Raw genomic sequence first — 25334 nt, forward strand, 5'->3', positions numbered from 1 at the left:
ATTGTTTCTATTGTTACATTGTAATATAAGTGGTTCAACTCACCATAATGCAGAATCAGTGGGAGTCCTTGGCATGTCACTTGCCACATCTCCTGCCACCAGATGCAGCTTGTCACTTGCCACTGTCGACTGGCACCAGATGTGGATTATAAATGAAATGGATTCTGGACAGCCATACTCCGTTAAAAGCCTTTATTGTAATAAATAGTTGACGTTCATGTGACAACAGAAGCAGGACAGATGGCTGACGTGTTTCTCAAAATCATTGTTGCTTAGTTCTAGTTAAATAACCACATGTTTTTTGATACATCTATATCAGATTCAACATGTAGCATGATGCATTCAATGGTTTTAAATTGCAAACATGTGGCCAAGAAAGAGGGGAGGAAGAAGAAATATACATATGTGGCCCCTCGAAAACATGGGGGGGAAAAATGGAAAATGTGGAAATCACAAAACAAGATGGTAAACAAAAGCAGAGTTTCTATGCATACATGTACGTATATATATAAGAAAGTCTAATGCCCTGTACACATGGTCAGACATTCCGACCACAAAATCCATCGGATTTTTTCCGAAACTTGTGTTGCATACACACGGTTGGACAAAGTTGTCGGAAAATCCGATCGTTCTGAACGAGGTGACGTTCATTACGTACGTCGGGACTACGTAGAGGCTAGTAGCCAATAGCTTTGTTCTCGTAATTTAATCTGAGCATGCGTGGCACTTTGTCCGTCGGAATTCTCTGCAAACGATCGGAAAAAGTCAGATCGGATTTCATTGTAGGCAAATTTTAGATCCAGCTCTCAAACTGTTTCCGTCGGGATAGAGCCCACACACGATTGGATTTTCCGACAACATAATCCGATCGGACCTTTTCCGTCGGAAAGTCCGATGGTTGTACAGTGCATAATACTTCGAAATAATAAAAAAAAAAAACATAATAAACCATCACCATGTATAATACAGGGGAAATGCATGAAAACATGAAATCTTAAAAGTAAAAACAAAATACATTAATAAACAAAAGTATATGTGCATATTGTTATAAATCAACCTTTAATAATAAAACTGTTTATAAATGTCTCAATCTACCAAAACATGTTGGGACATACTATGTTTATATGTAGGAACTTCAGTTGCCACTAAAAAATATAAGGGCACAAATACAAGGTAGCGGTGTCATGATGTCTAGTAAACAGTTTGAAAAACTGACTACGTTAGAGCTCTTTGACCACATGAACATGCAAAAATATTATTTAGTAGAACCCTCGCAGGTATCTGAATCTCAGGAGGCAGAAGACTAGGGATACATAATCACCAGGAAACACAAACGGAGGAAATATAGAAGAAAAGCTACAGAAAAACAGCAGGAAGAGAACCAGTAACCAGTGAACCATCAAAACGGGAAAATAGCAGAAAAAACACAAATAACCCCATAAAACATTAGTTTCAATATAAAAAAAATGCTTGTAAATGCTGGTATTGAGGGAAAAAATATAGTTAACTTCCCTCTTGCAAAGCATTCTAAACCTATCGCTTCCCTTACGGGATGTCAGTATAGCTTTGATCCCCTGAATAAATAGACTGGAGATATCCTTGTTATGGACTATAAACCAATGTTTAGCTAGTGGTTTTTTATCAATGTCTTTTAAATGATCATAGAGACAATCCTTCAGTCTGTGATCCGTGCGACCCAGATACTGGATGTTGTATAAATCACACGTAACTACATATACCAGGAACCTGGTATTGCAGTTAATAAATGAAGAAATGACAAAACTTCTACCAGTAGTGGTGGAACAGACTGAAGAACTCTTCTTGATCTGATAACAATATGCACATCCTCGTAATCCACATTTAAAATTACCTTTAAACGTCAACCAACGAGAACAAGAGCTCTCACTGATGAACAGACTGGGCGATGAAAATCTACCTAATGTAGGAGCTCTATGAGAAACTGTTTTGATGCCTCTAGAAAGTATCTGGGTGTAAATAGAATCATTAAACAAAACGGGGAGAGATTTGTTAACCAAGTTTATTTTGTTAAATTCTAAACTGAATGGGGTAGAGAACACCAGAATACTGACTGTAGAAGATGAGGGATGCCCCCCATCTAAGAGCGCTCACTGATGACCAGACTGGGAGATAAATATACCTAGCATAGTAGCCCTATGATTAAAAGTTTTGTTGCCTCTAGAAATCATCTGGATGTAAATAGGATCATTAAACAAGATGGGGAGATATTTGTTAACCGTGTTAATTATTTTGTTAGATCTATATCCCATTCAGTTTAGAATTTATGGGCCAAGATCGGCCGGTCAGTGCCTGCACTATTACGGGAAACTCTTGCAGGTCCAGTGGCAAGAAACAAAAGAAGAAACCTACACAACAAGAATGCAGGGGGGAGGGGGGGAAGGAAGCATAAGCAATACATTAAACTACCACTATTCTCTGGACACGACTTACAACACTACGTTAAGTCGCCCCAGGCCAGGCGACTTGCCGTGGCCAATCAGAGAATGAGCTCTCAGGGGGAACTCCTTTTAAGAGCTGATAATTCTCTGAGAGTCGCCACCGTATAGACTGAGATCCGACTTGGAGGCGACCTCCATTGAAATCAATGGGTACCAGTCGCCTACAAGTCGGATTGAAGTAGTACAGGAAGTCGGAGCGACTTCAGTAGTGTGCATTAAGACAGCTCTCATTCACTTACATTAATTTCTACATGTTGTGCGACCTGAGGTGACTTGGGGTGACTTGAAGTCGGATCTGAGTCGCCCCTGTGTTAACCGGCTCTTAAGCTCCAATGTTTTGAATCTCTCTAGAAAAGTCCTCAGTGAATCTGAAGAGACTCTATTTAAAGAGGAAGTAAACCCTGATGGGTTTACTTCCTCTTTCATCCCCTGCAAAGGCAAAGCATAATGGACTACTATGCATCACATAGTAGCCCATTATGTGTCACTTACCTGACACAGGAGCCAGCGAAGTCACCGCTGTCCCCTGTAGTCCGCCGCATCCATCTTGTTGGTGGGGTCTCGCAGCTCCGCCGCTGTCATTCGGCGAAGCCGTCACTCCCGCGCATGCGCACGGGAGCCGACACGCGCGGCAGCTCCGTCGCTGAGAATGCCGCGCTCAGTGCGCCTGCGCGCTGCTGTCTTTGGCGCATGCGCCGTAGACAACGGTGGCCGTTTTCGGGCAAATATCTCCTAAACCATATAGGTTTAGGAGATATTGCTTGGACCTACAGGTAAGCCTTAATCTAGGCTTAACTGTAGTTCAAAGTGGTTTGTAAGGGTTTACAACCACTTTAAAGGGTTGAATTTTTGCCCAACAAGACACTTTTAGCCATTTGGGACCTTACTTGATGTTAACAGATTTGCACGTAGTTTAACTTTGAAGAAACATTATTTTAACGAGTCACCAATGGTTGAGAGCATTACACCTAATTCTCCTGATCCAGGTGAGTCGCCTCTGTCCCTGCGATTATTTTCAGAGGTTAGTGCTGTACAAGATCTGGTTGACTTGGCTGCTGAATCCAGTCCTTGCCTTGATGACACTGTAGATCAGGGGTCTCAAACTGGTGGCCCTCCAGCTGTTGCAGAACTACAATTCCCATGAGGCATTGCAAGGCTGATAGTTGCAACCAGGACTCCCATGGGCAGAGGCATGATGAGACTTGTAGTAACGCAGCAGCTGGAGGGCCGCCAGTTTGAGACCCCTGCTGTAGAGGAATGAGCTGTCGTTTCCTGTAAACTAAGATCGGATTTTTATCCATTGGCATCTTGAGGCAAGGACCTGGATATATTTCAGAAAGTCTGAGAGGGATCTGACCAACCTGGCCCGCAGCTTTCAGACAGGATTGGCTTTTGGCAATCCTACAGACTTGGAGAGATCAGCACTTAAAAAAACTGAATGTTTACAAAAGCATGGTTATTAGAAATGCTGATAAGGGGGGCACAGTGGTGGTCCTCGATTCCAATGCATATAAGGATGAAGCTTAACGTCAACTATCTGATTGTGCCACCTGTTGGAGGCTTAGGGTCGATCCCACAGAGTTATTTAAAAAGGAACTAGGTACCCTCTTAGAGCAGTTTATACAAGTGTTTATTCAGAGAGAGAGACCTGTTTATACCTGACAATCCTAGCATGCCAGTTTTCCGCCATCTCCCTAAAATCGACAAGGGATTGGTTCCCCTTACTGGGAGGCCGATTGTTGCCGACCTTGGATCCCTCAATGAACGATTGGGTGGATAGCCAGCTGCAGCCCTTAGTTATTGGTCTTGGTTTTTTGAGCGATACGAAGCGGTTCCTGGTGAAACTGATTTCGAATGGGGAGACAATTAGGATGGATTACTTGTGATGTATCAAGTCTTTACTTGAGTATTCCACACTGGGACTACAGGCCATTGCCTTCTTCCTTAACTACTTTCTGCCCTCGCTATAGCCATAAGACGCCTACAGCACAGGCCTTAATTGCTGGGAGGACATCCCTCCGAGCAAGCGATGTCTGCAGTTCACACGCGGTGTAATCAGCGAGTCGATCCCAGCCCCTTATCACATGATCAGCTGTCAGCCTATGATGGCTGATCATGTGATGTAATCTGAAGATCAGTAATTTGTTTTATCGGCGTGAGGAGGGAAAAAAAAGCCGCTCACTGTCTCCTGTGTCAGTGACATCGGTCCCTCACACAGAAAGCCATGGCTGAATTTTCTGTGCCCACCAGTGTCAGCTGCCAGTGCCCACTGTGCCACCTACCAGTGCTGACAGTGCCACTCATCAATGCCCACCAGTGCTGCTAATCAATGTCACCTACCGGTGACCATCAGTGCCACCTGTTTAGTGCCGCCTTATCAGTGTTGCTTATCAGTGCCCATCAGCGCACATCAGTGAAGGAGAAAAATTAACTGTTTTCAAAATTTTATAACAAACTACAGTTTTTTGTTTTTTCATAATTTTCTGTTCTTTTTTTGTTTTAGCAAAAAATTTAATTAAAAACCCAGCAGCAATTAAACACCAACAAAAGAAAGCTCTATTTGTGTGAAAAAAAAAAAAAATGTATTTTGGGTACACTGTAGCATGATCACGCAATTGTCATTCAGAGAGTGACGGCGCTGAAAACTGAAAATTGCTCTGGTCAGGAAGGGGGTTTAACCACTTCAGCCCCGGACGATTTGGCTGGCCAAAGATCAGAGCACTTTTTGCAATTTGCAAAAACATTATTTTTTTACTTTTTTTGCTATAATATCCCCCAAAAATATATAGAAAAACATTTTTTTTCCCTCAGTTTAGGCCAATACGTATGCTACAAAAATAGCAATAAACCTTTATTGGTTGGCTTGCGCAAAAGTTATAGGGTCTACAAACTAGGGGGTAGTTTTATGGCATTGGCTTTTTTTTATTAGTAATGGCGGCGATCTGTGTTTTTTTTTTTTTTTTTTTTTGTTTTTTTTGGGGGGTTTTTTCAGACACATCGGACACTTTTGGCACATGTTTTGCACCATTGGCATTAATACGGCAATCAATGCTATAAAATAGCATTGATTACTGTAAAAATGTCACTGGCAGTGAAGGGGGTTAACCAGGAGGGGGCCCTGCAGGGGTTAAGTGTGTCCTAGGGAATGATTCTAACTGTAGGGCGGATGGGTTAGCTGTGACACATCATTGATCATCGCTCTCGATTACAGGGAGCTGTGATCAGTGTACTGTCACTAGGCAGAAAGGGGAAATGCTTGTTTACATTAGCATTTCCCCGTTCTTATAACGTAATTTTGCGCATTGGAGCCAACCTGCTGCTGTAAAACTTATGCGGTTGGTCTGAAAGCTGTTAAAGGGGTTGTAAAGGCAAAATAAAAAAACAAAACAAAAATAACATCTTACTTGCCTCCATTGTGCAGCTCGTTTTGCACGGAGTGGCCCTAATCCTCGACTAATAAGTTCCCCCGGCGGCTCCTCCCCACATCATATAACCCTCTAAAAGAAGCAGTCTCCCGGGGGTTCCCTTGCGGGCGCGCTCCCGAGTCCAGCATTTACGTCCACAGACATGAATGTCAGACTCTGCTCAGGCACCCTGTGTCATTGGATTTGACTGACAGCAGCGGGAGCCAATGGCTGCACTGCTATCTATCCAATCAAGAGCCGGGACCCTGTGGAGAGAGGGACGGCGCTCCAGTATATAAAACGGGGCTAGGGGCCGGTCACTGCCAGGTGTTTTTTCACCTTAATGCATAGGATGCATTAAGGTGAAAAAACACAAGGGTTTACAACACTTTTTAAGTACACCGTAAGCAAGTGGTTAAAGAATCTAGCAGATACTCATTGTTACTTCAGGAGTTTATTTTATTTAGCCTAGAGTATCTGCTCTCACCCAATTTTTTCATGTTTGACAGGTACTATTACTTTTAGAGATGCGGTGTCTCTATGGGGGCAAATTTTGGCCCTCATTGGCCAACCTTTATATGGGGTGGTGGGAGAGGACCCGCATCTTTGTACACAATAGCCCCCACTGATTGGACACTGTGTTCTGATGTCGTTAAATAGATGATCTGCTGTTCATTGTGTCCAATTACCAAATAGACATTGATGTTTAGCTTAACTATTTTGAATGACTGTGAACTCAACTTAAAATTTACAGGTCACTCCCACGCCAGATCCATCGAGTTTCTTGATGTACAGCTGTCTGGCGAGGGCAACACCTTTGTCACTGGTTTATGCAGGAAACCATCCACCGGCAATGCCTTATTGCAGGAGGATTGTAGCCATCCAAGGCACACCATTACAGGCTTTCCGGTCAGCCAGTTACTCCAATCGAAAGGTGTGTGTGTGTGTGTAGTAAAGACACCGACTTTGCCAGGGACAGAAATGGTTTTGCAGATTTAAACGCAGAGGTTATCCCGAAGCAATTTTAAATCGAGCACTACACATTGCTAGTGATATTCCCAGGAACCATTTGCTGTCTGCTACACATCCCAGGGAGCACTTAGATGGGGGGCATCCCTCATCTTCTGCAGTCAGTATTCTGGTGTTCTCTACCCCATTCAGTTTAGATTTTAACAAAATAAACTCGGTTAACAAATCTCTCCCAGTTTTGTTTAATGATTCTATTTACACCCAGATACTTTCTAGAGGCATCAAAACTGTTTCTCATAGAGCTCCTACATTAGGTAGATTTTCATCGCTCAGTCTGTTCATCAGTGAGAGCTCTGGTTCTTCTTGGTTGACGTTTAAAGGTAATTTTAATTGTGGATTACAAGGATGTGCATATTGTTGTCAGATCAAGAGGAGTTCTTCAGTCTGTTCCACCACTACTGGTAGACGTTTTGTCATTTCTTCATTTATTAACTGCAATACCAGGTTTCTGGTATATGTAGTTGCGTGTGATTTATACAACATCCAGTATGTGGGTCGCAGAACTAAAAGATCATCTCTATGATCATTTAAGAGACTGAGAAAAAACATTCTACAAATGTAGCTAAACATTGGAACATAGTCCATAGCAAGGATGTCTCCAGTCTATTTATTCAGGGGATCAAAGCTATAGATGATAGGTTTAGAGTGCTTTGCAAGAGGGAAGTTTACTATGTTTTTTTTCCCCTCAATACTAGGAAACCAGCAGGATTATATTTTGAGTGGGGATGGTCTCATCTTATTACGATTACCTCTTGGTTGAGGTTGGTTTTTTTCATATATACAAGCGTTTATGTTTAAACTGATGTTTTATGCAGTCATTCCTGTTATTTTTTGTTTGTTTTGCTGCTTCACTGCTTGCTGGTTCTCTTCCTGATGTTTTTCTGTTTTTCTTCCATATTTCATCCGTTTGTGTTTTCTGGCGATTATGTATCGTGATTAGTCTTCGGGCCTCCTGAGATTCGGATACCTGTGAGAGTTCTACTAAATATTTCTGCATGTTCATGTGGTCAAAGAGCGGTGTTCTCTAATGTAGTTGTTTAATAATTGAGTTTTTCAAACTATATACTAGACATCGTGACACCACTACTTTGTATTTGTGCCCTTATATTAGTGGCACCCCATGAACTGATATTCCTACATAGAAACATGGTACATCCCAACATGCTTTTCTAGATTTTTAAACATTATTTATAAACATAGTTTTACTATTAAAGGTAGCTTTATAACAATATGCACATATACTCTTGTTTTTATAAATGTATTTAGTTTTTTTTACGATTTCATGTTTACATGCGTTTACCCCGTATTATACATGGTGATGGTTTATTATGTCTTTACTTTTTTGATTATTTTGAAGTATTCGATTTTCTTATATATATATATATATGTACCTTTTGATATGTACATGTATCTATAGCAACTTTGTTTTTGTTTACCATCTCGTTTTGTAGTTTTTATTTCCATGTTTAAAAAAATGTTCCCCCTTGTTTTTCGGAGGCCATGTATGTATGTTTTTCTTCGTGACCACATGTGTTTGCAATTTAAAATCATTGAATGCATCATGTGACATGTTTGAATCTGGTATATATTTCTCAAACAAGATGTGGTCATTTAGCTATAACTAGGCAACAATGATGTTGTGAAATGCGTTAGCTGTCTGTCCTGCTTCTGTTGTCACATGAATGTTGACTATTCGTTACAATAAAGCTTTTATCGGAGTGCGTCTGTCCAGAGTCCGTTTTTTCTATATTGCTCGTGCTGAGCCTGCACCTGCCTTCCACTTTGAGGAGGGTGTTTACTTCAGCACACCACCTGGAAGGATTCGCCCTTTTGTTCTCCTCTGGACCAGATGTGGATGTTAATTTGCCACCATTTGCAGATTGTCACTTGCCACCATCACGTGCCACCATTTTCAGATTACTTGTCATGCCTGCCAGTGCCACCAAATGTGCATTGACGCTACATAGGTGGCAGGCTGGCAGCACTGGTCCATTTAGCAGAGGCAGGTCCAGCTGGTTCTGAGTGAGGGCAGGAGAGCAGTGATGCGGGGCAGGCAGTGAGAGATGTCATCTCTCTGCTCCCTGCCACACCTCCAACAATTGAAGAGGCCGATGCTGTGAGGGTGGAAGAACGGGGATGCGGGGCGGGCAGAGATAGATGTCATCTCTGCTCGTCCGCCCGCTTGATTCTTCTGCCTGTCTGGCTCTCTCATGCATCCCATCCACCGCAGCCCTGTCCTGGCTGTAGAGGCCACAGCCCGCTGGATAGGCAGGGACCCTTGCGGCAAGCGACTCTGGGCTATGGGCCCAAGATTCGGTGCTCTATTGTCAATAGCCACCCCCTAGTGAAGCCGCTGGCCCTGATCCTCCCCTCTACTGGTTTCCCAACACTTCTGGGTTCTCTCCTCTGCTGAGTGACCCCATACCATAGTATGGGCTCAATCCCGAGCCAAGCTGTGTGTGTCTATTGACAGAGTGCGGCTGGCCTCCTACTCTCTCCTCACTGGCTGTGATTGACAGCAGCAAAAGCCAATGATTCCCACCGCTGCCACAGTCTCCAGTGAGGAGAGAAAGAGCTGCTGCTGTCGGGCACAGTGGTGATTTCAGATCAGGCTCAGGTGCACACAGTAGGGTTTTTGCATTATATGCATTAAGGCAAAAAAAGTAACACTAATTGTTATCGGCGATTCCCTGATGAAAAGTATTGCCACTCATTCCTACAAAACAAATGGTATTGGTGCATTCCTAGTTTTAACTTGTAGAAAAAAAAATACTTTTTTTTTTCATACTTTTTTAGTTTTGCAGAGATCTGGTACTTTTATAGACTGTAAGTTATGCTAGTTGTATTGTTAGATTCCTTTTGTATATGGCCGCCTTAGAGAGCAAATAGTCTTTAGTGTCTGTCAAACATGTAGTAAGTATGGTATCCAGCCACTGGTGCATTCCGTATTGCTAACTAGTGGCAGACCTATACATGCATGTATTTTGCATATGTATGACATACAGAAATACTTTATTACAGAGAATGAGCCGGCAAGTTTCCAAACTAAGTGATCACTCGCCCCTCAAGAGAGGGGGGCCTTGAGTAGCTACTGTATCTTACACATAAACACATCAAATGTTTTCACTCCTACATTCACAAACCCATTAATCTAATCTGATATGCTAGCAATGTCATTTATAAAACAAAATGTGTACTGTGATCTGTATCCTGCCTTTTCTTTCCCAAAAGCTTTTAGATGTCATGCTTCCAATTTGGCTGCTAATCAGTTTACATCTTTGGTTGTACCCGAGGGCTTCTAAGCATTCCATGAGATTCGTTCAGCCTGTCAACAGTCCTATACATGTCTGTGTACATGTACTGGAGCGCAAATGCCAAAATAACTTGCCATCTAGCAATCTATGTTACACCTGCCTACTTCAGCTTAATCAGCAAAGAATTGCCATTGGCTGTTTATCCAACCCATCTAAGTGACTTATTTTTCCCATGTATGTTCCAACTGACACGTGATCACATCCATAGTAATCCATGTGATGTAGCAGGATCCTTACTGCCTGAGAATGGTGTATAATGTCGATCACACTTCATTCTCTTAGTGGAATATTTGACATCTTCCATGTTTTCTTTTTCCACAAACTACAATTTCTCTGGGGTCTTACGATGTCTGCCTATATAATTATAGCTGAAAAGTCTGCTAAACTCATCTGTGTGCTGAAAATACTACGTAATTTCTTCTCATCTGCAGGTCCCACAAGACCTTTCAGAACATACCTCTAATATCTTTCAGCAAAATCCTACATTTGTCTTTTCAATACAGTCAACCAAACTTCACTAATTCTTTACAACAGAATGTATTGTAGTACAATATTCATTTGTCTGTCTTGTTCTCTGCCCATTTTTCCCAGATTTTTTTATACTTCAGGCTTTTGATATGGTGGATAAACTATGCTGTTTATAGACTAGTTTGTATTATACGTTACAACTTCTTTATGGGTTTTGTAGCAGTTGAATGGGGCTGAGCAATAATGTTGTTTGCAGATGTACTTTATTTCGAAGGAAAGGAATACACCGTTGCAGCCATGGACATATTCAGGAAATGGGCATTATGAAGCACATAGAATTTGTAGGAGAGTGTAGAGTAAATAGTGCTGGTTAACTGGCACAATGAAGTGCTCTGAAAATGCAATAAGTTCACACTATGCAATGAGCTATAAAATGATTGTGCATCAATTACAGTTTTCAAAACAAGTACAGTGTTTGCAAAAACTAAAAAATCTGCATATGGCAAGACAGCAAACATTTAGAACATAAAGCACAAGAAAAGAATCCATACAATAGAGAAAGCCACTTCAGTGCAATACTAGGTACTAAGCAAAATCTGACAGATCGGTAATGTAATTCTCCACGCCAGGGGTTTCTAACTCCATTTCATTGCAGGCTGCATCAGCAATGTGGTTGCTCTCAAAGGGCTTGTTCTATCTGTAAAATTATGCAGAGTTGAGGAGTGTGCTGCGTAGCGTAATGCAGAGTTGAGGAGTGTGCTGCGTAGCGTAATGCAGAGTTGAGGAGTGTGCTGCGTAGCGTAATGCAGAGTTGAGGAGTGTGCTGCGTAGCGTAATGCAGAGTTGAGGAGTGTGCTGCGTAGCGTAATGCAGAGTTGAGGAGTGTGCTGCGTAGCGTAATGCAGAGTTGAGGAGTGTGCTGCGTAGCGTAATGCAGAGTTGAGGAGTGTGCTGCGTAGCGTAATGCAGAGTTGAGGAGTGTGCTGCGTAGCGTAATGCAGAGTTGAGGAGTGTGCTGCGTAGCGTAATGCAGAGTTGAGGAGTGTGCTGCGTAGCGTAATGCAGAGTTGAGGAGTGTGCTGCGTAGCGTAATGCAGAGTTGAGGAGTGTGCTGCGTAGCGTAATGCAGAGTTGAGGAGTGTGCTGCGTAGCGTAATGCAGAGTTGAGGAGTGTGCTGCGTAGCGTAATGCAGAGTTGAGGAGTGTGCTGCGTAGCGTAATGCAGAGTTGAGGAGTGCGCTGCGTACCGTAATGCAGGGTTGAGGAGTGCGCTGCGTAGCGTAATGCAGGGTTGAGGAGTGCGCTGCGTAGCGTAATGCAGGGTTGAGGAGTGCGCTGCGTAGCGTAATGCAGGGTTGAGGAGTGCGCTGCGTAGCGTAATGCAGGGTTGAGGAGTGCGCTGCGTAGCGTAATGCAGGGTTGAGGAGTGCGCTGCGTAGCGTAATGCAGGGTTGAGGAGTGCGCTGCGTAGCGTAATGCAGGGTTGAGGAGAGCGCTGCGTAGCGTAATGCAGAGTTGAGGAGAGCGCTGCGTAGCGTAATGCAGGGTTGAGGAGTGCGCTGCGTAGCGTAATGCAGGGTTGAGGAGAGCGCTGCGTAGCGTAATGCAGAGTTGAGGAGAGCGCTGCGTAGCGTAATGCAGAGTTGAGGAGAGCGCTGCGTAGCGTAATGCAGAGTTTAGGCGTGCACTGTGTAGGGAGTGCAGGTTTTAGAGGTGCACTTTGCACAGTGTGCTACAACAAATCCCCCCCCCCCCCCATTGCACCTCTAATCTCGCCTACCTCTCCCTATGCTCTAGTACCGCCCTGTGTAGGTTGCTTTCTCTACTACCTAGAAGGTGAAAGTGTAATACCGCACTGTCTCTAAACAATAAACAGCAGCTAGCACAGCAAACGGACAGCAAAAATTAAAAAAGTAAAGCTAAAAGTGCAGTGCTAAAAACACATCTCAAAAATTTAACTTGGACAATGTTATTGAAGGCTAAAAGTCTAGTTGGGATTGGGTGGACACCACTGAGATGAATTGCCCACTGGCCTCTTATCTTGGTAATTAGTGAAGCTGGATTTTTTTTTGGCTCGGCCTCCCTTCATTTGAGTATCATGTGCAGTCTTTTTTCCCAATTTCTCCACAATGGATATGAAAACTGAGCAACTGTTTGTGAATAATCGTTTTTTCCCTTCGTTTCTGTTTAGTGTGAACAATCGCATCTGATGAGGGAGCATGAGGACTTACAAGAGAGGACAACATTACGATATGAGGAAAGAATTACTGAGTTGCACAGCATCATTGCAGAATTAAACAAGAAGATTGACCGACTTCAAGGGACAACGATAAGGTACAAATTCATACTATTAGTTACATGGTGACAAGTTGTTAATCTGTTAGGCTGCTTCGCCTCTGATAGGAAACCATTGAAAATGTAACCATAAATGCTTACAGAGAGCATTGCTTGCTTACTGAGTAGCTGAGTTTTTTTTTATTTTTACAATTCACATTTTTTCCTGAACTTGTCCACCCCACAAACTTTTGTTTGTAAAATGATACTGAAATGCCTGGTCGTGATGCTGGAACATCCTCCTCGTCTTGCACACACACAAAATATTACTAGTACTAAGAAAAATTTCAGATCTGCAGATCACATTCAGTGCCTTTTGAAGCTTGAATGTGATGGTGATCCAGGAAGCAGAAAGTTACACATCAAAGACATAATCTGGGCATCTGGTCATGGATGGATCTTTTTTTTTTCCATTTGCCAGTGGTTTGATGGGGGAAAACAAAGAAAATTCGTCCCCCATCCACACAGTTGAGGTGGGTGGGGGGGTGTATCCTCCCAACTGTGCTAATGTATTCTGACAACAGGGACCCCTACGCTGTCAGAATACAGTGATCAGTACTGCAGACTATTTGACTGCAGTCAGGTGTTGAAGAAAATTTCCAACATTCCCATTTGCGAGAAGTGAGTTATTAGATTGCCATAGATGGATTGAAATTTGGCTGGTCCCTGCTGAACTGACTTAATTTTGAATCATCTGTGACCTACTTCTGCCATCCTGGATGCCTAGGGAGCAGTGTGTGGTTACCCTGCTGGGAAGTATAAAAAAACTCAGATTAAAGAAAACTGAGCAAACTTGTATTTTAATATGGCTACAGTAGTAGCTCACTGAAAGCACTTCCTTGGTGTCTGGAATTAGTAAAACAATAAAGAATCCATAAAAGTAAACCAGTCAAGTTGCAATTATGAATGAACATGAGGCCTAAATATTGAAGGCAATGGCGAGGCTGCGTCATTGATGGCAATGGCGAGGCTGCAGAAACTTCCCTCTTAAAATGAATGCACGTGTTATACGCCGATAAATACGGTGTGTGTGTGTGTATATTGTACTTTGAAAAAGTTTTCATACCCCTTGAAATGTTCCACAATTTTCCATGTTACATCCAATAACGCTAATGTATTTTATTGGGATTATATGAGATAGAGATAGACCCACAGAAAGTGGCACATAATTGTGCAGTGGAAGGAAAATGGTAAATCGTTTTCAAAATGTTTTACAAATAAATGTTAATAGTGTGGCCTGCATTTTTATTCAGCCCTCCTGAGTCAATACTTTGTAGAACCACCTTTCGCTTTAATTACAGCTGCAAGTCTTTTTGGTTATGTCTGTACCAGCTTTGCACATCTAGAGTGACACTTTTGCCCAATATTCTTTGCAAAATTAGCTCAAGCTCTTTCAGGTTGGATGTTGAGCATCTGTAAACAGCAATTTGCATGTCTTGGCACAGATTCTCAATTGAATTTAGGTCTGGACTTTGACTGGGCTATTCTGACACATGAATGTGTTTTGATCGAAACCATTCCATTGTAGCTCTGGCTGTATGTTTAGGGTCGTTATCCTGCTGGAAAGTGAACCTCTGCCCCAGTTTCAAGTCTTTTTCAGGCTCTAACAAGTTTTCTTCTAAGATTGCCCTGTATTTGGCTCCATCCATCTTCCCATCAACTCTGATCAGCTTCCCTGTCCCCGCTGAAGAAAAGCATTCCCACAACATGATGCAACCACCACGTTTCACAATGGGCCGGTAGATACTGTAGAGCAAGGGTCTCCAAACTTTTCAAGCAAAGGCCCAGTTTGGACTTCAGGGGTGCCAGATTCTGACCAGTGGGGGTAGAAAATGCCCAGAGGCCAGGTATCAATGAGAATAAACATGGCCTCAGGGTTGGTGGTCTGTAGGAAGAGGGATAAGGCCCTATTGTTGGTGTCATTGGGAGGAATAGTGCCCCATTGTTGGTGTCATTGGGAGGAGTAGTGCCCCACTGTTGGTGTCATTGGGAGGTATAGTGCCTCATATCATTGGGAGGAATAGTGCCCCAAGGGGCGGATGAAGGCAAACAAAGAGCCACATCCGGCCCTCGAGTCACAGTTTGGAGACCCCTGCTCTAGAGAATAAAATGATGTTTGTTGCAATTCTTTGTCACACTGTATTGTCACAGCAGTCGTTCAAATGGAATTTTTGTTAGGGACAAAAAAAACTAACCAGTAAAGTTAGCCCAATATTTTTTTGTATCATGTGAAAGATTTTACGCTGTGAAAATTGTGATCTTTTTATTCTAAGCAAAAAAATTGTGATGCTCAGTTTGGCCAGAATTGTGCTGCTCTAGTTAGTATCTGTGTAAACAGGGCTGAATAAAAATGCACATCACACTTTTCAGATATTTATTTGAAAAAAATAAATTGAAAACCATTTATCATTTTCCTTCCACTTCACAATTTTGTACCACTCACTTTGTGTTTGTCTATCACATAAAATCCCAATAAAATAAATTTACGTTTTTGGTTGTAACGTGACAAAATGTGGGAAACTTCAAGGGGTATAAATACTTTTTTGCAAGGCACTGTGTGTGTGTGTGTGTGGGTGTGTATATAATATATTATACTTTTTTTTTTTTTTTTAATGCTTCTTCTAGAGTTCTTATTTTCATTCTTTATGCTCATATGCAGTGATCTTTTAGCATTATGGATTAGTAGCTATTAGTACTCTCTAAAAGGAAATAGGGGGAGTGTGAACCTACCCGTATATACTCGAGTATAGGCCGACCCGAATATAAGCCGAGGCCCCCAATTTACCCCCAAAAAAACTGGCAAACTTATTGACTCGTGTATAAGCCGAGGGTGAGACATGCCTGTCCATCCCTGTGTGTGTGTCCGTCCATCCCTGTGTGTCCGTCCATCCCTGTGTGTCCGTCCATCCCTGTGTGTCCGTCCATCCCTGTGTGTCCGTCCATCCCTGTGTGTCCGTCCATCCATCCCTGTGTGTGTGTGTGTCCATCCATCCATCCATCCCTGTGTGTGTGTGTCTCCATCCATCCATCCATCCATCCCTGTGTGTGTGTGTCTCCATCCATCCATCCATCCATCCCTGTGTGTGTGTGTGTCTCCATCCATCCATCCATCCATCCCTGTGTGTGTCTCCATCCATGTGTGTGTGTGTGTGTGTGTGTGTGTGTGTGTGTGTGTGTGTCCAGCCTACCTTTGTCCCGAGCCTCCGTCCCGTGCCTTGCCTCCTTGCCTCCGTCCCGTGCCGTGCCTTGCCTCCTTGCATCCGTCCCGTGTCGTGCCTTGCCCCCGTCCCGTCCCGTGCCGTGCCGTGCCGTGCCTTGCCTTGCCTCCGTCCCGTGCCCTCTTCGTCGGCGGCCATTGTAAAGTTCAAAAGCTGCGCCGCCGCCTTCGCCTGTGATAGGCGGAACACTGAATTTCCCAGCAGCCTGTGTTCCGCCTATCACAGACGTCGTATCATCCTCGTCCGTAGTACGAGGATGATACGATGTCCGTGATAGGCGGAACACAGGCTGCTGGGAAATTCAGTGTTCCGCCTATCACAGGCGAAGGCGGAGCCGGAGGCGCGGCTTTTGAATAGAATGGCCGCTGTCTGTCTGCTCGACACGCTGATCGAGCGGGCAGACAGCGATGACTCGAGTATAAGCCGAGGGGGGCACTTTCAGCCTCAAAAAAGAGGCTGAAAATCTCGGCTTATACTCGAGTATATACGGTAATTTAATGTAGCTACTGGATGTGTTTTAATTTATACAGGCACATGTGACATCCGTGTTTATGCAGGGTGACATTGACAACACCCTAATTAAAAAATGATTGCTGACCTGGGAAGGGAAAAGCTAAATCATATGTACATATGATAATGTTTCTATTTTCCAAGGCATAACCTAAACTACCACTGTGTTTTTATTTGTTTTTCTTATGATCTGTCGTAACAGTATAGCTAATAGGTTTTCTTCATAATGTCTATGATATGACTTTCATAACAAGACAGCAGTAAGCATTGCAGCCACTCGCCAGTGACAGAAATGCAAAGAAATCCATCTCCTCTTCTCTTCTATGATGTCCTTTCTCCTTGACTAGAGCGACAGATTTCGCTCCATTGTTGCTTCCTTACTGGTGATTTAAGATTCAGCAGCACTGCGGCCAGGGAACGAGGCTCATTAAGTAAAGCAGAGTTTGTACTTGGGTGATCCTGCCAAAGGCTTAGCGTTGTAAGTATCTAGATTGGGAGGGGGATTACTCATTCATCAGTGTACTGTAGATTGTGCTACAAATCTTCCCCCCCCCCTTTTTTTTTTTTTTTTTTTTTAATAAGTATATCTGCTCTCATTCGACCCCCATTGACCAGTGACTGAATATAGTATTTTTGAATGTTAGTGAAATTATTTTTAACTGTTCGCATGTCTCAAGTACCTGTGCAGCGGGTCATTTTTATTCTTGCTTAAACATTCTGCAAATAATTGTGGATTTATTATTTATGAATTTACAAACCACAGTAGTATGAATTAAAATGATCAGTAGAGTTGGATATGTAATAGAATATAGTTTTTTTTTTGTTTTGTTTTTTTGTATTTTCGTAGCACAGATTTAGTTACCTTTGTAGTGGTTAGTGCAAATTATTTTTACAGTGTCACTTTCAAAGCTTATTCTAGCTCTTTCATAGTCTTATTGTCATTTTATTAATTGTGGAGATTTGTGGATTATCCGCTAGACGTAGGAAATATTACTGCAATCATTTAGCATAATTTCGGAAAGCTTGTATAAACCCAAGAATAGAATTGTAATATTTTGTAGCTTACCAGTACTCAGGTGTGTGTGTGTGTGTGTGTGTGTATGTATGTGTGTGTGTGCACACATTGGTTTCCCCCCCCCCCCCCCCCCTTTTTTTTCTGATTATTTTTCCACCTTGTGATGCTACAAGTAACACACATCCTGTCCTGGGGTGAAATCGTTCAAGTTATCTGTGAAGAAACAGCATTCTCGCCCAAGGGCAAGACTACAGGACATCACCACCTCCTCTAATCAATACATGGGGCATTGTTTGTCGTTTTTAGAAATATCTGAGAACATTTTAACTGACATCAAAGAGCAGTAGATGCAAAATTAAGTTCAAAGGGGTTTATTGCTATTATGAACAGACTAGGACTGCAGCTAATGATTATTTCCATAATCAATTAGCTGGGCGATTTATTGTTTATATTAATCAGATAATAACCTAAAAAAAAGCGTGGTGTTTAATTTAGTTAATATGTAAAGTTTAAAATAAAAGGCAATTTGTTCTTAAATTTCTCTATGCAGTGGTAATTATAAATAACCAACTATATTTTTACGGAGCAAAATATCGAATCCACTCTGAGAATAACAGACAGAAGAGATATACTGTATATAGTATTAGAGGTTGAATCTGGTAAATATCAGACTCTGAGATCAAATTTTTTATTTAACCACTTAAGCCCCAGGCCATTTTGCTGGCTTAAGACCAGAGCACTTTTTGCGATTCAGCACTGCATTGCTTTAACTGACAATTGCACAGTCGTGCGACATGGCTCCCAAATAAAATTGACGTCCTTTTTTTCCCCACAAATAGAGGTTTCTTTTGGTGGTATTTGATCACCTCTGCGGTTTTTATTTTTTGCGCTATAAACAAAAAAAGCGACAATTTTGAATAAAATCAATATTTTTTACTTTTTGCTATACGGTAAGTATGCCCAAAAAATATCTAAAAAAAGTTTTTTTTTCCCCCTCAGTTCAGGCCGATACTTATTTTTCTACATATTTCTGGTAAAAAAAATCACAATAAGCGACTAGGTTGGCGCAAAAGTTATAGCATTTACAAAATAGGGGATTTTTTTATGGCATTTTTATTAATTAATTTTTTACTAGTAATGGCGATCAGCGTTTTTTTTTTTTTTTTTTATTGTGACTGCGACGACATGGCGGACACATCGGACACCTTTGACACATTTTTGGGACCGTTTTCATTTATACAGCAATCAGTGCTATACAAATGCACTGATTCCTGTGTAAATTACAATGGCAGTGAAGGGGGTTAACCAGGAGGTGGCAGTATAGGGGTCAAGTGTTTCCTAGGGGCGTGTTTCTAACTGGGGGGTTGTGGCTGTTTTTTACACATCACTGATCTCTGCTCCAATCACAGGGAGCAGGATCAGTGTAAATTTTTGCTACTCGGTCAGACTCACAGGGGTCCCAAACCGGCGAGCGCTGCCGGTGGTGTACACGCGATGGCACGGCGGATATTTCAAAGGGACGTACCTGTACGCCCATTTGCCTGTCTGTGCCATTCTGCCGACGTACATCATCGTGCGCCAGTCGGGAAGCAGTTAAAGAAAAAAAAAATGAAAGGTTGGTTTGTGGATTTTCAGAGAGAACTGTAATATATCATGTATGACAGACTCCCTTGTCATAGGCAGGTGGCTTGATAAAAGCTACCTGCGCCTGCTGTCACTTATACAAAAACAATGTCTTCCATAATCGATTAGTTGTCGATTAATCGATTAGTTGTTTTGGCCCTAGAACAGACTAAAGGTGTAGCAAATGAGAGGTTCATTTTTCAGGTTTACATATACTTTGTGTTGAGATAAGATATCACCCATTCTGGGAATGCATTGTTTTCAGTGGCTTGGCAATGATGAGCAATATCGAACACAATATTTCTGTAGTACCGAAAAGCGGGAAGCTGAGGCTGCATATGTAATGAGCAAATATAAATGTTCTCTTGTATGTGTGTAATTATACAGAGACGCTGTGTTTTTAAAACCTTAGTGTATGTCCAGCCAAAACGCTTTTAGTTTCAGAATAGGGAGTTTAACCGCTTCAGCCCCAGGAAATTTTACCCCCTTTCTGATCAGAGCACTTTTTGTGATTCGGCACTGTGCTGTTTTAACTGACAAGTCGTGCAACATTGCACCCAAACAAAATTTAGTCCTTTTTTTCCCCCCACAAATAAAGCTTTCTTTTGGTGGTATTTGATCACCTCTGCTGTTTTTATTTTTTGCGCTATAAACAAAAAACATAAATGGGCCATCTTTCAGTAAATGACATTTGGATAAAATGCCAGTTCTTAAAGCAGAACTAGACTGTGTCTGAGTACCACCTACTGAAAATGCAAATCATTTTTAGTATTTACAGCAAACTTGCCCATCCATGTCTCCAAAATGTATTTTGTTGATCAATCAAAAATATCCATCTAACATTTCTGGCCATAGCCATCTTGAATAAGGGGTGATTATTCATGTACAGTGCCTTGAAAAGTATTCATACCCCTTGAAATATTCCACATTTTGTCATGTTAGAACCAAAAACATAAATGTAATTTATGTGATAGACCAGCACAAAGTGGCGCATAATTGTGAATTGGAAGGAAAATGATAAATGGTTTTCAATTTTTTTTACAAACAAATATGTGAAAAGTGTGGCCTGCATTTGTATTCATCCCCCTTTACTCTGATACCCCCAACTAAAATCTAGTGGAACCAATTGCCTTCAGAAATCATCTACTTGGTAAATAGTCACACACATAGGTTGGACTTGTGTCTTTTTTCAACCTCAACTACTATGTAGAGTACACTTGCGTGTAATTTAATCTCAGGATAAAAGCAGGGTTAGGTTATTACAAAAAAAATCCCAACCAATGAACATCTCATGGCACACTGTTAAATCCATCATTTCATTTTCCTTCCACTTCACAATTATGTACCACTTTGTGTTGGTCTATCACATAAAATCCCAATAAAATACCTTTACGTTTTTGGTTGTATCATGACAAAATGTGGAAAATTTCAAAGGGGTGTGAATACTTTTTCAAGGCACTGTAACATATTTTCTGGAATCCATCTGCCCTTAGCTTAGACATGCAGGGAGGAGGGTGTGGTTGGCTGAGAAAACCCCTCCTCCAGATGAAAAAAAAAAAATGTCCTGAAGACTCATGGAATGTATGATATAATTTCAATCTAGACTAGAAACTGGGAAGCAACTGAAGAAATGTAAAGAAAATGGTTTAAAACTAGTAAATATAATCTACCTTCCTGTCTATTCTGTTAGCGGCAGAAGGATTCAAAATAGTTAATGCTGAAAAAGTTGAGTACCGCTTCCAAGTAAGGGCGCATTGTGTGGATCATTTCTATATTCTTTATCAACAGCTGGCTATTTAAACGATCATACACCCAACCTATAGCATAGATTTTGTTGCTTTTTCAATGCCCACTGTTGTCTGTTTATTTCTCATGCTGCGTCTGGTTTTTGAATTGTTTTTTGAGAAGTGGAGCTTATGGGTGGGCCTATCAATGTAAAGTCTCAGAGCAACCTGGTAACACATCCTGTATTTGCACTTGAGAATCGTTTTCTTGAATTGTAATTGTGTGCTTTTTCTGAGGCTTTAAAGGGATATTTTGACAGTCTGGATTTATTGAAATCCATCATTTGTTTGCCTAGCCCTAGAAAGAAAGTATGACATTCATTACAGCATCAAAGAACAATGTGCATGTGTTTTGTGGTCATTGAAAACAGTCCTTTGACCAGGATGAGCTTGAGGGCTCCAATCCAAAGTGGAATTTGGAAATGAGACATGAAAGCTTAGGATGATCAAATGGCAACATAATAAAAACACTGCTATATATTAAACACTGCCCCCCCCCCCCCCCCCCATGTGATACCAGCACAGTTCATAGTGGCCAAAGTTAGCTCTATACCCCACCCCCACTGTGTTATGATTTTTTTTGTCTTGTAAGTATTTGAAGACTCAGAAGGCACCACTGTTTTATAACAGTCTGTACGATTTCCATGTACCACGCTTATCTTCTATGTAATATTCCACCTCTGTCTTTTGTATACAGAACATGTGTGTGCTTTACCATTTCCAGATGCTACCATGGGTGTCCACAGGTAGGGGCAAGGGGGCTTCAAGTGCCCTCCCTGGAATCGGCAAGGTGTCTGCACGCAGACACTGGTGTCCGTGAGCAGTCCCTGCAGGCATGGTGGGGAGGAGAGGGGGCACCATATTGTGAGCTGTACTATGCTCATAACACTCAGGAGAAGCTCTTCAACAATTTGCCCTCCTCTGTAGCTGCAGCCGTACCAAACAAGGGAAGGACGATCCTCCCAGGTTTGGCTGCTGTCCAACTCAGAGTGATCACAGTCAGGGCAGCAGTGAAGGTGGGCATAGCAGGAAGATAAAGTTCACTCAGCAGCCACTGCCCAGCCTGACAGTCACCCGCGCTCTCTAAAGGCCAGCTAAGAAGTTCCTGAATCAAGCCATGGAAGCTGCCATTAAGGTGAAGTGCTAAATTATATTTGTAGAACAAGCTGGGTTATTGTCGACTTGTTCTGTGTCATGGTCTGTGATCAGTGCTTGCAGATTACTATTTAAGACCCCATTCACACCTGAGCGTTTTGTAGTTTGAAACATGAAGCTACAAAACGCTGGAGGGGGAAAAATCTATTCTCAATGGAGATGGTTCACATCTCCACTCCATGTCGCCTGAAGCTGAACGCCTGAAACTTAAACAAGTTCTGGACCCTTTTTTGTCGCTCAAACAGAGCAGTTTTGGGCGTTTTTCTTCTTTTAAAATTGGTGACCTTTTGCCCTGCACAAAATCGCAGCAAATCGCGGTAAAAACGACTCAAACGCCGCAAAATTGCGCGATTTTCTGCTTGAAAACGCTACGCTCAGGTGTGAATGCAGCCTAATAATCCGTATCCAGAATCTCTGATAAGACCCCAGACCAGGACAATTACAAAACTTACAAGTCATTTTTAAGGCTACATGTTTTGATTGCAGAGGAGGTGAACGTCTGAAAGAATTAATTTCTGACAAAGAATGTGATCAGTTACATATTCTTTAAGGTCAGTTACAAATCTGAAAATCTCTATCTGTGTGAATCATTTTGGACATTCTGTATGTAGCTGTTAACATTTTACATGAAATCTGTATTTAAGACCCCTTTCACACTGAGCCGCCCTGGCGTCGGTGATAAAGCGGCTCTAGTGCCGCTTTACTGTAGTTGTAACGGTGCTATTAAAACCGCCGTGCTGGCGGCCGAAAAGGAGTTAAATCTGCCTGCAAAATGCAGTGGCACGTTGCCAGTGGTATGGCGGCGCTGCCCCATTGTTTTTATTGGACAGGAGCGGTGTATTCACCGCTCCTACATCGCTGCAAAGAAGCTGCAGTCAGGACTTTGACACCCTGCCAGCGCCATGCCCCAGTGTGAAAGCACTCAGGCTTTCACACTGGGTTTACAGCTTAGGCTTTTTTCAGGCGCTATGCAGGTGTTATTTTTAGCGTTGTAGCACCTGAAAAACGCTTCCAGTGTGAAAGGGGTCTTAGGCTAACTAAAGACACACAAAATTTAGTGCAGTTTGGCATCTTCACCCTGGTCACCAGATAACCTTGTCCCGGCGCTGGGAGCACTGCAAGGTTAGTGTCACTGGTCACAATAGGAGACAGTAGCATTTGTATGGCCACAATAGGAGTTATACAGTATGGACAGAATATCATCTTTATGCTATTGTGCCCATATAACTGCTATTGTGCCTATATAGATGCCGTTGCACCCATATAGAGGCATCTATATGGGCACAACAGCATAAAGATGCTATTGTGTCCATGTAGATTTTAAAATCTCCACTGGCTTAAGCCAATGTACTATGCAGGTGTAGTTTTTTTTTTGTAATTGATTGCCTAATATGTTTTATGCCTTCACTTGCTGTGGTCGCTTGCAGCATTTTTTGCATGGTTTTTCATGTGGCTCACATCACCATGACAAAACCAGGTACACTCTCTCCCAAAAAGTGGCAAATGTGGCAGTGGAAGGGGGGCGGGTGCAAACAAGTGGAGCTTCCCCTTTTGGGTGGAGCTCTGCTTTAACACTGCCCCAAGCCACCAATAGGGGAGGGTAGCTTCAAAGTAGAACTCCAGCTTGTGCTAACCTTAAAAACTGCCCCCTTAAACTTATGTGGACTAACCTATTTTCAGACTGTTCCAATCTGGTCATGTTATCTCACCTGTGTGATCCAGCAGCGTATGCAGGGGAGAGGAGGGAGCACCAATAACAACTGTGACATATGAAACTATGGGCGACATCACCTCACCAGGTTTTATCTGCCATTGCCCATGGATGCTAATTTTAAGATAAATGATATATACAAAAAACTGTATCCACATTTTCCTGTTACCAGGCTACGGTTCTGATTATTATTTATATCATTTTTTTTAAACTGCCCATGCACTATTTTTCTTGTTCAACCTGTGGGTTCCTACACCCATACTATACAGTTCAGATGGGCGAATCTCCCACTGTGCCCGTTGTATGGGTAATGAGGCAATTTTAAAGCCAACTTGGGCTATTGGCAAAGTAAAATGTCACCTAGTTTTGTAAAAGAGGAGAAGCTGTGTTGATTTTAATCATCCATTCACACTGCAGAAAAATCCTATTTTTCAATTTCCTATTGCACATGATTGCTAATTGAAGATTCACTTTTCAAAGAATACCCAAAGTTAAAATTCACTTCAAAAAGGGAATGTACCCTACCCCTTTTGGTAAATCAACCTACCTTGTGTGGGAAACACCCCTAGTATTTGTCATTTAGTGACTAGGGCTAATTTACAGGGGGCAGTAAAAACAGGTGGTTGAGCCTTTTTTGACCACCCCCTTAAGCTGCAAAGGTGGCCAGATAGGGGTGTACACATGCGGCAGCAAAAATTACTGCCGTATTAGGTGGGCCATACCACCACTGAATGCAACACATTCAAGTGAGATATGGCCTCCTCCCTGCTTTTTAAAAGCCTCTGAAAGCAATCCACTGCTTAACTGCATTAAACATCTCGTCTACTGTAAAAAAAAGAATTTCTCACTATTTGTGTAACTTTAATCTGTTCACTTCCTAAAATGACACATCCATTAATATACTTCTGTTAGCTTGTGTACTTCTGGACTGACCACAGAGTGTTCATATAGGAAGTGTTTAATACTTGGTTCCCCTGACAGCCACAGAACTTAAAAACTCCATCCCCTACACCCTCCTCCACAGATACATAGAGGTTCCAGCCTTTAGGAATCTATTGCGTACGTGGTTATATTGCTCGATTTGTACTTAGATTGTTGGTTTGGGATAACCGCTTGCTTTGCAGGTTGTTGACATTTTGCTCTTTGCAGAGCATAGGTTACAAATCTCATACAGTAAAGAGATATTACATTTAAACGTAAAACCCCATTTATCCTCCAAAAACCAGCTAGACAGCAAAAATGCTATCACCGCCAAAAGCTGTGCGGCATTTCTCAACAGACAGAGGTGCCTG

At 42.1% G+C, this 25334-nt stretch overlaps 1 protein-coding gene across 4 annotated transcripts in view; it reads left to right on the forward strand.

Moving 5' to 3' along the window:
- MCC (MCC regulator of Wnt signaling pathway) overlaps window positions 1-25334 on the forward strand; it is a 523846-nt gene that overhangs the window by 360528 nt on the left and 137984 nt on the right. For all 4 annotated transcript variants that reach the window (XM_077462268.1, XM_077462269.1, XM_077462270.1 and 1 more), the window contains one exon: window positions 12884-13026. In XM_077462268.1, coding sequence (XP_077318394.1) covers window positions 12884-13026 — 143 coding nt within the window. The remainder of the gene's footprint in view (window positions 1-12883; window positions 13027-25334) is intronic.

Source organism: Lithobates pipiens, unplaced genomic scaffold, assembly GCF_037356315.1.
Source record: "Lithobates pipiens isolate NorthernLeopardFrog02 unplaced genomic scaffold, aLitPip1_a1.2 Scaffold_3, whole genome shotgun sequence".
NCBI lineage: Eukaryota > Metazoa > Chordata > Amphibia > Anura > Ranidae > Lithobates > Lithobates pipiens.